Source organism: Bombus fervidus, chromosome 2 (assembly GCF_041682495.2).
Source record: "Bombus fervidus isolate BK054 chromosome 2, iyBomFerv1, whole genome shotgun sequence".
Taxonomy (NCBI): Eukaryota; Metazoa; Arthropoda; class Insecta; order Hymenoptera; family Apidae; genus Bombus; species Bombus fervidus.
In genome coordinates, this window is record NC_091518.1 from 12615489 (window position 1) to 12633159 (window position 17671).

The window sequence follows — 17671 nt, forward strand, 5'->3', positions numbered from 1 at the left end:
CAACATTATCATAATACACTGGCTGTTTATAAAGTGTCGCTTTACCCCGCTAATACAGACCAACGGAAACACCTACTGAAATAGCATCGAGCCACACAGAGTTAAATTACAAACGGCCGATATTACGAACGAACCGGATGTTACGTTGGTAGCACTGCTCGCGCAACCAATCGACAACAACGAACGATAGAGGCATCGTGACGGGTATTCCCAGCCGTCGATTTTGCATGAATTCGGGAATACGCGCAATACGCGTCTAGCTTTCCTTGCACGGTGGTGGTTAAACGACAACCAGAGAACACCGTAGCGACGAGAGAAACCGAGAGTAGAGTCAGTAAGAGAGAAATCAATCCGTTTGTTGACCGTACACGGACAATTCACCACTGGCTACGCGCAACAATACGTCGATTAACGAAGTGTCCACCCTGTTATTCTTCCTGTCACAATAGCGCCTCGTCTAGCTCGTCGAGAATAATCAGTTTCGAATGCGTTAGAGCGGCTAATAATTCCCTTTTGTTTCCTATCCGGCCGCTGGCACACCGTTAATGACCGGGCCAGGAGAGATGCTTCTCTCCCGTTCGAGTTTCGGCCGTGTCAGCCGGCCGATGCATCTACATGCACGCGATCGCTTTGACTTCGAAATCTCGACCGCGGATCAAGCACGGAATTAATCGTTGTTCCCTCTACACAGAGTAATGGTGTCGGTTACCATCAGAAAATTACTAATTTCCCAGCTGGATTTCGATGTATATCGTATGTAGTAGCGACAATGCTCGAATGTTAATTGTTTAACTTATTCGCCTTTACTAAAATACAGCCTAATCCTGTGCCTGCGATCACTGTTCTAACGAACGGCCTACTGCTTTGTAGAATCATGGGATGAATTTTGTTGACACGCTTAAAGCATGAAGACGCAGCAATCGCGTTGCTAACGTTACTTGGTTAATTGCATCGACGTAATTCGTACGTCGATAGCAGAGAATGTGTTGAGCTCGATGCGAACGATGTCGTAGCAGTAATACTATGCCATTCGACGAATCAAAAGGGCTGCTATAAGGACATTGCTCTACTTTCCAGTAATTTCAATAAGATAACAAAAACTAGCTGAAAATCAAGTCGTTTCTTAAAGCGTGCTATAAATTCAAAGCCAACTAGTATGTTCATAGCGATAAACTTTCCTGTTTTTGAATATGAAACCTCTACTTTTTCCTCTCTGCCGATAAATACAATTTCGATATTGTTAGCCCCGTATCGCTGCGAACCTGTCAATTAATGTATTTCTAATAACGCGATGCACGCAAACATACAGTTTCGCTATTGAAAATGTAAAGCTGAATCGCGCGATGTCACCGCTACGAAACTGAAACGATATCGTATCGCTCGTGTGTATCGGACCTTATCTGACTTCCGGTGTCTGACTGGCCGCTATCGACGGCCATCTTCCACAAACGTAGCGGCGAGTATAATCGTTCCGGTGAAAGTTTTGCGATAAATTCGCCGTACGACGAATAATCTAATTCAGGGATCATCCATTCTCGTTAGACGAATTTATAGCTCTAACGAGCAGCTCGCGATACCCAGACATTTTATTTTGTAATAAACGGTCGCCACCGGGAGAATTCTTCTTCATAGCCGACCGATCCCGAACGAAAACGATTTCCGTGTAAAATGTAAACAAATTATGCCCATAAAGGTGTACGTGGCGGAAGCAGAAGGGATCCCGGAATATGGAACGACGACCACCGTTGGCAAGCGTCTCGTCGCCGTCAAATTTTTACTGCCGGAAGCCAGCGAGAAAGAAAAGTGAGTATAGAAAAGTTGCGCGCATCGCTCGCACGCAATTTGCATTCGTTTTGCCGTTACAACGAGCTCGATCGAGCCATTGCCCCGCATCTTTTTGTCCCACTTTTCTCGACGTCAGGGCGATAAACATTTTACAACCGCGGAAGAACGGTCTCGGTTACGCGAGACCTGATTTTACGCGAGACCTGATTTTACGCAAGATTTCTTCTTCTATTCAACCAAGGCCGTACTTTTCAAAGAGTCGACCGAATACCGGGAAAGATGTTGGTGATAAGAAAGATGAAAGATCGACTCGTTACGACTAATTTTTTATATTTAATTTATCCTGCCTACAAGATAGCGGTAGATTTAATAAGACAAGAATTCGAAGTTTTTGAGGTAGCGATTTTTATTTATTAATTGCCATGGAAAATGGCAGCAAATTCTTGAAATAGTGGGTATTGCAATATTACCAATGTCTTCGAAGGAATAGAAAAAGCAAGCAGCGGAGGAGAAAAAAATAGAAAGAGAAGAAATAGAAGGAAGCGTAAAACAGGAGAGAGAGTTAAAGCGGAAGGGAAAGGAGAAGGATAATGTTTATTCCAAGATTCAAGTAGAAATAGCCCAATACTTGCCTGACGTAGGACGTTATTGCCCTATCTTTCAACTATCCAGTTGGAAAACCTGATTAAAAAGAAGCCCGGATTACCTACCTTAAATGTTTCGTTAAAATCGGCAATCCAAAGTAGAAGTCCTCTGCTTACAAGCAACAGTAGTCGTTATAACAAAGAGACACTTCTAACACTTCTCGCATAGAAAATAATGACTAGAACCTATCTACAAAATCTCTCTCAAACCCATTCAAAAGTATTGCGATTAAAACCAAAAAAGAAACATAAATGGCACCGTTCGAGGAAACGGCGTCCTCGATACCGATGCTACCTGCAAGATACACAATGGCTGGCGAGCATAACGCAACGAAATCGGGTCTATTTCGCTAGCAGCATCGTACACAGGAGCAACGTAGGTCGTGATACAAACCGATTGCGAATGCATCGAGCGATCGCCATCCCCGGAATAGCTGCCCTGTGCATAAAATTCATAGCGTTGCTGGCTCTTCCCGAATGTGTCCCGGTTTTTCTTTTCCTCCAAAACCGGGGCCACCGGTTCTCTCTGTCCCTCTCCTCCTGGTTCTAGCGGTCGCATCGTGGCCGTGTCGTTTTATAGAGGAAACCACACGGCGGTGAAACGTCCAGATATACCGGCGAAGACGATCGTTCTCGCGGCTATCAAGCTAGACATCAGAAAAAGGCCAGTTCGATTCCACGAATGGAATAGATTTGCATACAATGACCAGAGAGATAGGGTATCGGGAGTTCGCCGCGCTTCGTGGCGACGCGAAAGAGGGATCATAGGGTGGTTGGCCAGGGGACAGGAAGAGCAAACCAAACGAATCCACCAGGGACAGACGACAAAGCTTTCTTCCGAAACGAATATCGACAACGTCCATCGGACATCGTTGCAGCTCCCTCCAGCTTTTGTGACCGAGAAACTCTGTGCAAGGGAGGGGATAAGAAAAGTTTCATCGTCGCGAATGAGTTATCTGATGCTTGCTGAAAAGAAGAACGGAAAAACGATTCGCCTTCAAGACTTTTAAGACCGTGACGTTCTAGTTTCTAACTAATTTCGATGATGTCGCACGGGTGATGACAAGAAGGATGCGAAAGACGAGTCGTTTACGTAGTCTATTTAGTTCGTAGAAGATTTTTCTTCTTCTTTGAGCTTTTAGCGAGGAGATCCTGGGAAAAGTGCTCCACTAACGTACAGTTTGCTCCAGCGTCTTAAAGCACACGCTTCGACGCGGTGTAATATCTTTCTCCTTAGAATGGTATTTTACATGCAAAGCTTCTTCGCTGTTTCTCGTTATCTTTAGCATCATACAATGTTTTTTTTTTTTTTATGAAATACTACATTCTCTTTACATCTTAACCAATCGTACGTGACTGCGATAGGTTTAAGATTAGGTTTCAATTAGATCACATAATTCTGTAATCATTTATGACCCATTAATATCACTTGGACATTTCAATGAACATAAAAAATGGTAACCGTGTAACATAAAATAATAAAAGAAGAACGTACTTAATCGAAGCTGCCAATGTCGATCAACACGACAACGCGTCAATTTCAATGGGAAAATCATTGCCTCGCTTTCGAGCTGACCCAATAGATTTCGAAACTCTCCTCGTAGTATCAACAGAGGTAATCGCGTTCATGATTTATCACGTGTACCAATCGTTTCTACTAATACACTCTTGTCGTTCCGCTTTATCTTGATTTGTGTAAATATCGGTGCTTCGAAGACCAGCGGCGCACGCACAGTCGTAAATAAAAAACGAAACGATCCGACCCATGGTTCCTCCATGGTTTCCACGCTTCTTCGAACGTCTGCTCACGCAACAAGTCTCCCACCGCGAGGATGACTTATCGCGCCCCTATCGTGACTGGAACTTGCTCCACTTCCTTTTCCACCTCGCGCTTCCACCTTGTGCTTTCAACTTATCCACGTGATCTCACCATCAAGGACAAAAAAATCTCGTTTTTTTTCGGCTTTCACTTTGCAAATGTTTGATGGTCGCTTAACGATCCAACCAATTCAACTTTCTCGTCCAAACACGCAACAAGAATACCAGCTCGCTCTTGACGACTGATCTGACGTTCACGAAAGATCCTGCTCGCAACAAATAAGGAATGTTTTATGCGTTATAGTCGACATCACGAGTTATACAGGTATCGACTCTCTTGATGGTGTACGTTTTGTTCAAAACAACGTTAAATAACGAGCAGGTTAATGTTTTGCCGGTCATGTTCTCGTTAAAAAACAGCACGTTGAATTCTTCGATCCCGGATACGCGATATGATTTAATCGCGTTCACGTTTCCCGGCTCTGAGCACCCTTTTACCGTTCCATCGTTTCGTGTTTCGTTCATTATTGAAGAGAGTTTTTCTCCCTCCGTTAACAATCGCGGCCATTTTTCGGGGAATATGTATAACTTCGGTCCTCCAGCCATCGAACAATGCTTTCAATTTTCACGAACAAACACGGAGTCGTTCGAACATTTCGATTTTGTGAAATCCAATTTTTTTTTTTTTTTTTAGAAATAATATTTTTCAACGTAGCTTTACTTTTACGTTCGATCGATTGCAAGGTCAAAGGCAATATCACCACTGTAGTTCAGCTTTGTTCGGATACTTCTCATTATATCCGTGTTTCTTTACTCGCCAACATTTTCATCTCTCGATTTCTTGCCTTGCCTATCTTCCATGAATATTCATTCGAAAAATGAATCGCGCCTCTTAAGCTTATCCCTGCGGAACAGATAGCGTAACGACGTTCCCTGGACGCTTGATCACGCGGACATTTGATAAGGAGAATCGGAAGACGATGGACAAGCTGCAATTAACACGCTCCACCTACGGGCATCGAGACGGGCAACGTATTATTTCGCTTACAATTTAGCCCCATCAGGGATATATTTGTCGCCCACGCGACGTTCCGAGGTGCCAGGACCGCACCAGAATTCGCAGTTTATGGAGAATCGATACGAGCCACGTAGTTTTGTTAACGGCCGCATTAAGCTATCACGCGAGAGTGCCATTACCAAGTCGATCGTAAGTAAGGCTGAAGTAACGATGCTGCGTGGAAACGCGTCTTGTTACCGCGTTTCTGAAAAGCAGAGCTTCCCTCGACACGGCTACATCTTGGGCTCGTTTTACCTCCGGTGCCTGCATACAAACGAAACGCCGAAACTTTCTTCGAAAATCTTACGGTTATTTCGCACGATGGACACTGCCGAGCCAAGCAATGGCTCCATTTGCTTTAACAATCTTCCAGTTGCCTCGCGTCGATGTAAAATTGGACGCTGTGTACGGTTTTCTACGTTTATACTTGTTTTTTTCCTCTTTTTATTTCTTTTTTATCGTATGGAATTTCTGTTTATGTACACGGGTCTTGGCGATAGAAATTTGAAGAAGATAACAAGATTACCTAAGAAAAGAACACGTTAGAATGCAGAAAAGAAATTGGAATTCAAATGTTTCGTTTTGTCGAATGATCGAATCATCTAAACCGAATATTCGTAGGTAATAAAGCCACGAGTTAGTAAATCCTATGGATCTGTTAAGGATGGATTTCCAACGAGACGTCAGGATCCTGGCAGCTCTAGAGGATCGCAATATCGCCCGAGTCCTGGGTGCTTGCTGCCGCGAAGAGCCATATTGCGTAGTAATGGAGTACCTGGAACATGGAGATCTCTGCCAATTCCTCAAGACGCATATCACTGCCGAAGATGCCCATTCTATGCCGATCGGTGTCAAAACGCTCAGGTAACTATCTACTTAACGACGCTAGGAAACCAATCATCCGCGGATGTTCGTACATTTGTTAAATTTAAACGTAGAATATGTAGCGAATGCGGATAATATGCAACAGTATGAAAAATATCCGAAGTAGAATACCTTGTTACAGCATTTAGAAAATGAAATCACAGTCTGATAAACTTTAGACGGTAAATAAAAACTGCATCAGGTAGAGATGGGATCTCGGAAATATCTTTCAAATAGTAAAATCGAAACTATCTGCGTACTTTCAAACACCTAATGAGTGACGATTTCTGAAAAAAGAGAAAATACTTTTAAGTAGATTCGAATCTTCACAAGGTGGGTTAGAACTCTTTGCAAGTATCCCGAGTAAGCGGCACTTTCAAAGTACAATCAAACTTTCAGCAAGGAGATTCGAGCCTTTTATGAGTACTTTAACCAGAAGATTAGTCTGTGTAATAGCTTTCCATCTACAACATCGAACTCTAGTAAAATCTTAATTCACGTTGTACATAATCTATAGTATTTACGCTACTTTCGCGTAATTTCATTTTTTCAAGTGCCTAAATACTTATAACTACACGCGTATTTTACAGTATTCACCAATGTTATATCACTTTACAAGTACAGAAACTGCAATAAAACATCAGAAACTGTAACAAACATCGTTCGGATCCTACGAAACTTTTGTACGGAAATTGACCCGGATTCGCTAGTACACAGTGAGACTGATCCCATGCCTACGAGGCTAGCGTCGAGGCAACGCGTGAAAATTAATCGAACGCTAGAATTTCAATAACTCCTTCGGTGAAACATCGGCGTTCGTCAGCAAGACTCGTGGTTTAGTTCCATCCGCTGTGGCGAGGCGTCGCGAAGTTAACACCCAATAAGTTTCGCCCAGGTTGGAGTTTGAAGCGTTTATTAATCGTGAGCGACGTAGCCTTCGAGTACAGTCAGCAACCCCCTTCGCGTTCCGTCGTTTTCGACAAACTCATCCGTCTCTTTCCAACCAATCAGGCCTTCCTCTTCTCTGTTCCTGTATCTGCCTTTCCTATCACCCTCCCCCTCCCTCTCTCCTTGACTCACCCCATCTCTGAAAAGCTTGCAGTCTCACGCTTTAACTTCGTCCTCTTGCAACTCACGCCGCTTTCCTCGTTTCAGTTTCAACTGTCTCATCTACATGGCGGCGCAAATCGCGTCGGGCATGCGGTACCTGGAGAATCTGAACTTCGTGCACCGGGATCTGGCTACTAGGTGAGTACGACGAGAAGTTCGAGCGAACGTATCCGGCCGGATCTCTCTTTCCCACGAGGATAAACGCGTCTTAGCGGCGCACGTCCAAACTATCATCGTTTCGTCCGTAGCGCAGATGTTTTGTTACTCTAAATAGGAGGAGTCGACAAGAAAGAGAGAAGACAGAGAGATACGTAAATGTTGTTTCGACTTCTAGCCCGTGGAATACAACAGGGAATGCGTATAAATGACGTCCTTTAATCAAGCTGTTTCGTACTCTTCGCGATTTCATTTCCCTTTAACCGCTCGTCGCGTCGGTGCAACACAGATGCAGCTACGAATACGGAGAAAGCAATTTTCGAGGTTCCTGAAAGGATTACCGTGATGTGATATTCCATAGAGAAAGACGAATTTCTGTAGCTTTTGCTTTGGAATATAATCCTGTGTTTTCGTACTTACATTCGATTCCGAATGACATTTTCTGGTTTTTCACACACCATTCCGTTTCTATAAGACACTATGCGAGCTAAGAAAATTTTACTTCCTTGTTCTATGATTATACATACTTGTATACAAAATATTCCAGTAGCGTGATTATTTTTTTTGTACCGGTAAAAATGTGTATCGTAATTTTGAAACTTACTTTTGTCTTATTTATCCACAATGTTTATAAAAGAAAGAGTGGGAAAGTATTCGTATAATCGATATGCCTCTAAGCTAAGGAAATATTGATATGTGGTATAAAAATAAAATTGAAAGAATTGTCGATTAACGAAATGGTCAGAAATAAATACCGCTTAAAGAAGTGGTTCTTTGGAACGTGATAAGCATCAGTTCGCAGGAAAGCGAAAAGCCGATATCGGGGTTTGTCGCTGAAGTTGAAATTAAATTATAGCTTTCCCAGAGCGCATTTCCATAAGCCCCCAAAACAAACGAAGCCGCAAAACCACATGGGAAATCAGCGATTCGTTAGCGATACGTCGAGCGGAAAATAGCAAGAACGGTAGTTTATTTTCCCGTGGAATAACGATTAAACGTGTACGTTGCAGTCATTATCGGCTATGCGTCAACATCAAAATTGTTTGCTCGGTTTATTACAACTATAAATTAGTTCGACCTGGTTGTTCGTAAAATCCGGCGTAACTTTCCAGTCGTACGAAATTATCACAGCAACGAATCTCCTAGCAACGTACCAATACCAAAATTACATTCGATTCGATAGGAAGGCTCGATAAACTTTTATAGAGTGTACAAGCGTGACACCCCCTAGAAAGAGTATTTTCGTAATATGGGACATTCCCAATTCTACGAAACGTTTCGATATCGGTGCGATCAATTTTATTTCGATGTGTTTCACGCGTCATTCAATTTCGCCAATATTGTTCCTCTCCCAGTACGTGATAGTAATAGTCCACTATATTTATATTTTTCAATTAATCGACTCGAAATAAATTTGCTCGAATATATTTTATATCCAACTGTATTTCATAAAAAAAAAAAAAAATTACTTCGCTTAATATAGGTATTTACTTTATTTTTATTGATATCGACGAGGCAATAGATTTGCTAAAAATTTCGAAGAAAATCCTAAAGACTAACAAATGCTCTGTTATTGGCCAATAGAACTGGATGATCTTTGGCATCCCGCACAAGGCGTATAATATCCAGGATCAGAAACCCTTGACTTTCACAGACAAAAGCGTATATGTATAGCCGGTATGCAACGAAACCCATCCATGTTCCTGTTATTGAAATGCAATGGCCATCCCCGTTGAATCGATGGGAAGTATAGATGCACATATGTGCATATGTGCTCTACATACATATTCACGCTAACCGCGGTGCTCTTACAACACGTGGAACCTAGTTTCCGGTTGACCAGTGTCTCTCAAACGACCGCTCGTAAATCTTAATAGAATACCAGGATGCGCTTCCTGTACGTTCTCTCCGTAGTATTATTAGAGGCAGATTTAAGTCGATCTCATCATCATCTACGCCATTCCCTAAATGTATCAGACATTTTTATTTCCTTTTATATTTCGATAACAATTAATTTAACATTGACTTTAGAAAAATGATATTTAATTAGTTTCATATTAACGGTCGCAAGTCCAATGTTTCTGATGCAAAGCATAATGTTTCCTTCATTTTTCTTTCTCTTTCTTTAGTTACGATGTAGGTTAATTATAGAGATGGAAATTCCAAACATCAAAGTTCGTACGGTCCGAGTCCTCAAACGATCCGACGAAAGAAAACGTATTTCTCGGTTGCCACAAAGCTTTAAACAGCCCTTTGTCGATTCAAAGAGAAGATTCTTGTTGTAAAATTGCAAAAACCAAAGTTATTTTACTATCAGCTTTATTAAATCTTCGCGTATAACATGCGAAACCCGTGATCGCGAGAGAGCTGCACACGAGATACGTCACACACGAATTTCAACTTTTTACGAATGAACGGAGAACCGGAAAATAACCGAGCTCTGTTTGAACATTAACGAAAACACGAAGTTACACGTTCGTTGGGCAATGTTTAACAAGGAACGTTTCATAAAATAGAACTTTGCAATTCGTTCAAACAAAATTCGTGGCCCACTGAAGTATTTCTTAAACAATTAAACACACGTCACGTGTTTTTCCATTCTCTGTTTTACCATTTAACCTATTTTATCACGGCTGAAATATTTATATTTCAATGGAAAATTCAATGCAAAATTCAATTAACAAGGCAACAATGCTCGAAATCAGAAGAGAAAAATAACTGTAAATAACTCGATGAATTTGACTCGTTAAATTTTATCAGGTCGAATCGTGACTCGTTCGATTTTCGAGAATTCGTAACGAGGCGGCGAGAGGACGTTCGACGAAAATATTTAACCGGCTTTTACCGAGCTGGTCGTCGAACGTGAACGACCTGTTGTCGCACGATGTAACTGGAGAGCCGCAAACGCGGTGAATCCATTTGCAAAGGAATCAGAATTTCATGGTGGCCCGGAATTTAATCAAAATGTAATGCCGTAGATAAACGTCCGTCCGGATGATAGGCGTTGACGCGACGAACCGACGATTTCCAGCGAAACATATGATTCTGCGGGAATTTCGTCATGATCGCCGCGTAAATTCTTCCGCTGACTGTAACACGTTGAAAGAGCAACGTCCACGATAGGTGGCCCATCCTGTGCTCGTCCTCTTTTATAAACCTGATTCCTTTCGTCCATCGAAACATCACGCGTGCATCGCGTGCCACGACCAATTAAATTCACATCGTGAAAAAGGAACTGCTTTCTGTGAAGTCTGAAGTAGCCCTGAAAGAGGAATTAAGAGATCAGCTTATTACAGACCTCTTACGAACCTCGTAATCCAAAGCTTATAATCTTCGTCCCTAAAAATTCTCTTTCAAGAACAGGTAACTTTATACCTCTGTTACATTCCTACATGTTCTTTTCTTGACTCATAGTCAATGACTCGTTACTTTTCTAACTTTGTCGTATGCACGGGATAACATTGATTGACCAACATATATAAAGAATATAAAGATATAAAGAAAGAATATTTCGTTTTCGGATTTGAGATCCGAGATTTGAAGTACTTTTCAGAGGGTAAGATAAATCTCGCTGGGAATCAATCGAGGTTTAAGCGAGCATGATGAAAATCTGAGTGAAGGTAAAAGGGAAAGAATCAATTGGAAGGGGCGAGTTCACGTATGTATCGCCGGTGTCGGAGAAGCTCCGCAACCCCGGCTGCCTATCCTAACACTCGCCAGCCAATTTCTCCTGGCACCTTATTTTATTCGCGAGTGCGCGCCGTATAAAGTCATTCTCGGAGCCGGACCAAGTGGAAAAGAGGAAAGAATCGATCGCTGATCAAACGGTAATGCAATTCAATTGGCACGATCGAAAAAAGGACGAGAACGGACGGAAGGGTTCTTCCTTGTATGTGTATACGTGTGTATACGTACGTATATTCGTGTGCGTCTATAATAGTCGAGGAAAGGAAGACCGTGCGTGTGATCGGGATATAAGAGAGTATATGAGTAAGCGCGTATGAGTGAAACACTTAAGGATAAAGAGAAAGACGATAGAAAGGAGCAGCACACAAGCATACACGTACGCAGAATGGTTCTATGTGGTCGTCAGAATAAGAGCGATACCAATAGCGATGGTAGTGGTTCGTGATGGTGATGGTGTTACCAGAAACGGCAATAGTGGTCGCACACGCCGCAAGAACGTGTAGCTCGATCATAGAGAACGACGAAGACTCAATGTAGGTACTCCAACCCCGACTAAGCGTGGCTCTTCCTTTGTTCCGACTTCGATTACAAATGTAGAGAATAGCTTTCTCTACCTCCCACATCTTCCTACCGTCCCTTTCTTCTTTTCCTCTGTTACTCACTTCCTTTTCCTTTTCTTCTTTTTTTTTTTTTTTTTAGATCATTCACCTCTCCCATTTCCCTCTTTCTTGCGACAAGAGCAACCTCTGCTACTCGGTTTTCGATCTGACGGCGTCGAGACATCACGAGGTCGAAGTCCGGCCGATCGCACACAGGGCCTTCGAACTCCTTGGCTCGACGACTAACGCGGGAGCATCGCCAAAGACACTTGAACGCAGTGACAATCGATAATAGCCGTACGAGTGACTCTTCTCGAGTTGTCGAGAGAAAGTAGATACCCTCTGTCTTCGGGAAGGATTCGTTCGTCTGAACTCGAGCAAGAAGTCTTCTGTCGCGCATTACGGACCCCCTGAATATTTCAAGACCCTCTTTGATGAATAACTTAATACCGGGACTGAGTAGTACCTAAGTAACGAAAAATCGTAAGCAAAGTCTATAGAGAGTGTGGAAAGCTCGCGAGCAGTATTTATAAAATATAATTAACGACGGAGTATAGTTTAACAGAGTAGTTCGAATTAGAACATCAGTGGTTTGAGGTTGGTTCGTCAGTCGTTAGCTATTGCCGCTTGTCGCGAAATCCAATTATAATCGAGTCAAACATACTGGTATCTGCAGATAGACACTTCCACTTAATATAATTCACACAGAGGCTCAATAGGATCCGGCTAGTGAACATTGCTTATTGCATTAACGTTCTGACCCAGGACTTCCGTGGATCAGATCAGCATCGTTGTCGCCGCCGTCGTCGTCGTCGTCGTCGTCGTCGTTGCCATCCGTGTACTCCAGGAACATGCTATAGCCAATAACGTGATCGATAAAGTGCGGCTAATTACCTAGGTTCTGGCTGCAAATTGAAGCTTTGTTCCACCGTCGAAATTAATTGACTCCATTCACTCGATAGCGCTGGATACTCAAATACCGTTCAGTTGCTCGTTTGTCTCGGCGAGAATTATAGTTCGTCTTTGAAAGCAGGAGGCAGTCCTCCGACCGACACCAAAATGGAATGCTGTTAGATGGATATTTCGCGGTGTTCGAGTGTCCTCTATGAAGACACGAATTAACACCGTTTCGCGGCAACGAGAAACGTATACGGATGTGCTCGACCATCGTGCAACTTCGCTACAGAACTGATTCATTTCTATTAATGGGCGAACTTTGTAATTCGCGTCGGTTATCGCGTGACAACGTTCTTGTCACTTCTCCGTAGCCTGATTCCCTTAACTTCGTTCTTGAAAGCCTTACGAAAGGAGAATTCACCTCCGTGATTTGGAGTTAATGGGAATCTAATATTACAAACGGCGAATTAATTACAGAATTTGGTGTTTCTAAGAATTAGCGACTTGATATTTCTTAAGTTTTTATTCTTCTAGAAACATTCCGTCCCCGAATACCATAGAAACGAGACGTTTAATAACAAATTTAAACGTTCAAGTTTATCTTAAACCTCACTAATTATCTCAAGCAATGGAACATTCAACGTTTCGGGATAGGTCGAGACGTAATTAAGCACAACTCTTTTCAAATCCAGTTATATATATTATATATAAACTAGAATTATAGCAGCACCCATACAACCATATACAAACGTATATAAATCTGCTAATGTATACAGTACATACATAAACGTGTACACGTGATAGAACACGATACGTCCGTATTTAGATTCGCATTCTTTTACGACCGCGAACCTTATCCCGTCTCATAACGATCCACGATGATCATTCAACGATCCAGCCGGTCGCTTGTAAACTTTGCCACAACGCAACGTTCGATTGTAGAGTTGCGTGTGCTTGTACAGGAAACGTAGCTCATCTACACGTACGTGCAAATACAGCCTGCAGGCAGCCATTCCTGCTTCCGGTCGGCTACCATGCACAGAATGCGTACGCGTATGCAGATTGGCGGCCACGCTATGCACCCTACATACCGACGAGAGATCGATTTGAACCGTGCCTTTTTCATTCGAAATGAATCGGTCGGAAAAGTATTCGAATTCTCCGGCTGAAGTCGAAACTGATTCACGTATCTGCGGCCAAGCCTACAATCATTCCCAAAGTGTTCTCGATACAAGTTTCCCCTTTGAGGTGCACAGAGAAAACTGCACCCTTTTAGCAAACGAAAGCTACAAACGAAACACAGGAACCGATCAACGTTTCCTGTCCACGTGAAACGCGCTGGAAACGAAATTTGACGGACGAAATAACACGAATCAAAAACCTATGGAAGCAGTTATCGTGCGGTAAATTAGATGATCGTTAGCAATAGCGATAATAACGATAAAAGCTCGTTCGATGTTGTTTCGGAAGTTAATTAAGTGGGGCAGATCGGAACGTTTGTAGAGCAGAACAGTCGATTCATCGCGTTCATCGATAACGATGATTTTCGATTACAGGAATTGCTTGGTGGGCAAAGCTTATCACATTAAAATCTCGGATTTTGGTACGGACAACGAATTGTACGCGAGCGATTATTACAAAGTCGATGGCACGGTACCCCTGCCGATACGCTGGATGGCCTGGGAATCCATATTCCTGGTAAGCTTTATTCGAACGATACCAATCGAACGCGATATACATTGCCTCATGCATGCATGTTTTCGAATTGTCTACAAATCGTGTATGACCGATATACGAAGCTATTGTAGTTCGAATCGTCGCAATATGCTTGTATAATTCAACTATATCTTTTTATCTTATGACCATTTAAAAATATCTTTAAGCAATCGTTCGTACTAATTTTTGCTGTTATCAGCTTTTGTTTTTATTACATACGTACATATTTGTTTTCTATATATCTAGTTTTAAGCATTATCGAGTTGAATATCAAAACAACGTTTAAAAAATGTTCGATTCTCATTACGCACGATAATGTCCATTTACCGTTACTTTTACTGCTATTTATTTTGATAGTCGTGACATGGATATAAAAAAGATTTTATCGATTAAACCCAACTCGAAAACAAACATACATAACTTTCTAAGATCAAATCTAAGCAATATCGCGTGCAGCCAAATTCTTTGTAACCAGAAGAAACCAATAATCGATACGATCGTTCACAGGGCAAGTACACGACGAAGAGCGATGTATGGGCGTTTGCCGTGACCCTGTGGGAGATCTTGAACCTGGGCAGACGGGTCCCCTACGAGCACTTGTCGAACGAGGAAGTGGTCCAGAGCCTGCGACGATTGCATCGCGCCACGGAGTGTACCGACGCCGATGGCGAGAACAGCGGCTGCAATGAGAATACCGATAACCTTTTCAACTATTTACCGCAACCGACCGCGTGCTCGAAAGATATTTACGATTTGATGCTGGATTGTTGGCGACGTGAGGAGAGCGAGAGGCCGACCTTCCGGGAGATCTCGATGTTTCTCCAGCGGAAGAACCTCGGCTACGCGCCCACGTCCTGATATTGAACGTCCGGTAAAGTCGAGGAGCACATGGTTCGTGGCGGTTGCCACGCGTGCCCGGCTAAACGACGCTCGAACATAGACCATGGGCTGGTCGAAGACGCCGTCTACCCACATTGGATAACCATGAGAACAAAGTTCTGAATTCTTCGACGAGGCAAGCTTTCGATGTACTCGAACGAAGGATCGAGACGCGTAAAGGTATAGAAACATCGAAGAAGAAGATACAACGATAAGGTTCAATCTTGGTTTCCGGCAACGAAATCGAACTCTTCAGGCTGCTTACATAATTTATTCCACGAAACAGTTCTTTCGAACGATGCCGATACGAAGAGATATTCCGTAAGGGCGTTAAAGACTTCGAAACGACTTTCAGGGAAACTGATGTGAATAATCCATCGCGCAGCTCTGTCGTAGATATAAAAGAACTGTCCGTGTCAAAGTCGAAATAGTAGGAAGATACTCGAGGAAATATCGTATTTGCTTAGTACATAAGTCAGCGAGATTCGTCGAGACGCTAGACGATCTAGACGCGAGAGCATATTCGACGAGACCGTTGTTTAGACGTAAGACGCATATAAGGAATACAAATGTAAAACTGTGAATTCGACAATCGAGCGAAGAGAACGCGAGGCGAATTTTGTTCACCGAAGTTGTTGGACTGCGCGAAATCTGGTGACAGTTTCACGCACGAGACAGCAAAGATCTCGAGCGATCCGTTGATCCTCGATATGATCCTCGAAAATTTAGGAGCAATATCGTGTAATTATAATACAGCTGTGAACATTCCTGCATGGATTTAAAGATACGTCTATATCTTCGAGATAAATAAGAGATACTCGCCGTTTAAGATATTAGAAGTTACCCTTTGAAACATGTCTTTCCTTTATAAAGAAACAATAAAAGAAAAATATGAAAATGGCTGAGCAGGAGAAGGGAGAGGAAAGAAATTGCAATTGTATGGCAATATGGTAACTAAGTATCAAACTCCTTCGTGGGTTGTCAATCGAGTAGACAAAGGGAAAAAAGATTATGACATATGAAAAAACGAGTATGAATGCGTGTGTTTGTGAACGTATAGGTGGTTACAATTCATCGTGCGTAAATTTATCGTAATCGTTAGGCAGCTCGATAGGGTTTTGCTTCGAACGAAGCAAACGAAGACTATCGAACTTCTCGTGTAATTCGTACACGATAGGGCTCTCATCGCATACATCGTAAACTAGAAAGATTCGCCATGGTATTATTTTATGGCTTCTGTATTCGGTCGGATTATATTAAAATTAGGATAATATTTAAGAACGAAACTAAATCGTTAAGTTATTAAGCAGAGAATCGAATTGTAGATTGAAAAAGATTTAACAAAGTTTTTAGCCTCGGCGAATGTATCGAAGTAGCAATTTTCGCGTGAGAGCTCGGCGATATCATATAGTTCGTGATTCACGAAGGTATACATTTTTCGCTGTTGACAAATGGTGACTCTCACCATGACTATGACACATCATAATTGTAACTTTATATGATAGGCGGGATCAATACAAAGACAAAGAAAAGAACTAGTATATTGTACATATAGACGTACATCGAGGAGTAGGAGACGTTTATCATTGCGCTGAGAGAGACAAATGCGAACGAGACGACGAGATTAGCAGCGTACAAGCAATTCGTCTTTGCGTGTCGTCTTTGGAACCGTGTTCCTTTTTGTCTCTTTCGTCAATGCGATTTCGTTGAAAAACCAACGAAATTGGTCGTTCTAAGGATAGCAACAGAATATTTCGGTGTGAAGTCTGGAACGTTATCAACATATCGGAGTCTTGGTTTCATAATGGAACGAAGCAAGAAAATAAAAATGCGAAGGGACAAGAAAACGACGAGTTTATAAGATTTCCAAGTCAGATGTTCGTTTAGCGATGCTATTCTCACGACATTCAACTAATTAATCATTCGATTCGTTATGTTCCGTATGTATTTATACAAGATGAATACTATTAATAGCATTCGCAATATCTAGTAAGTAGGTGATGTTACCGTTATAACATTAAAAATACTATTTATATATCTTAATGTAACGCCGCGTAAGAAGTAGATATATCAGAGACATAGCCGTTCGTATATAAATCGTACGTGCGTTGAATTTAAACGTAACATATTCGTAAGTTTGCTTCTCTGTCGTTGAACAAAGGAAACAAAGAGTTGAGGAAAGAAGTGGAAAATAAAAAAAGGGTAAAAATATACGAGATAATCATAATATAAATTCAAATCAAGCGTAGATCAGTTTACGATGTTATCGATAATAAAAGAAAAAGAAATATTAAGGGACACTGTTTACCGTATTGATAACGTAGAACAGTTTAACAGTGTAGAATTTTATACTGAAATCGGGCACCTTGTTAAAATAGAGATTCACACGAATTCATAGTTTTCACTTCATTAGCGTCAAAGCAAAGAAAAAGAAAAAAAAAAAAGAAAAAATTAAAAAG

The 17671-nt window shown here is 41.9% G+C and overlaps 1 protein-coding gene across 5 annotated transcripts in view; it reads left to right on the forward strand.

Moving 5' to 3' along the window:
- The window catches only part of LOC139998063 (discoidin domain-containing receptor 2), a 399507-nt gene extending 382007 nt beyond the window's left edge, over positions 1 to 17500 (forward strand). For all 5 annotated transcript variants that reach the window (XM_072022292.1, XM_072022288.1, XM_072022291.1 and 2 more), the window contains 5 exons: positions 1694 to 1803; positions 5968 to 6168; positions 7324 to 7416; positions 14174 to 14315; positions 14841 to 17500. In XM_072022292.1, the coding sequence (XP_071878393.1) occupies positions 1694 to 1803; positions 5968 to 6168; positions 7324 to 7416; positions 14174 to 14315; positions 14841 to 15191 (897 nt within the window). In that variant the 3' untranslated portion in view covers positions 15192 to 17500. The remainder of the gene's footprint in view (positions 1 to 1693; positions 1804 to 5967; positions 6169 to 7323; positions 7417 to 14173; positions 14316 to 14840) is intronic.
- The last annotated feature ends 171 nt before the right edge of the window (positions 17501 to 17671 follow it).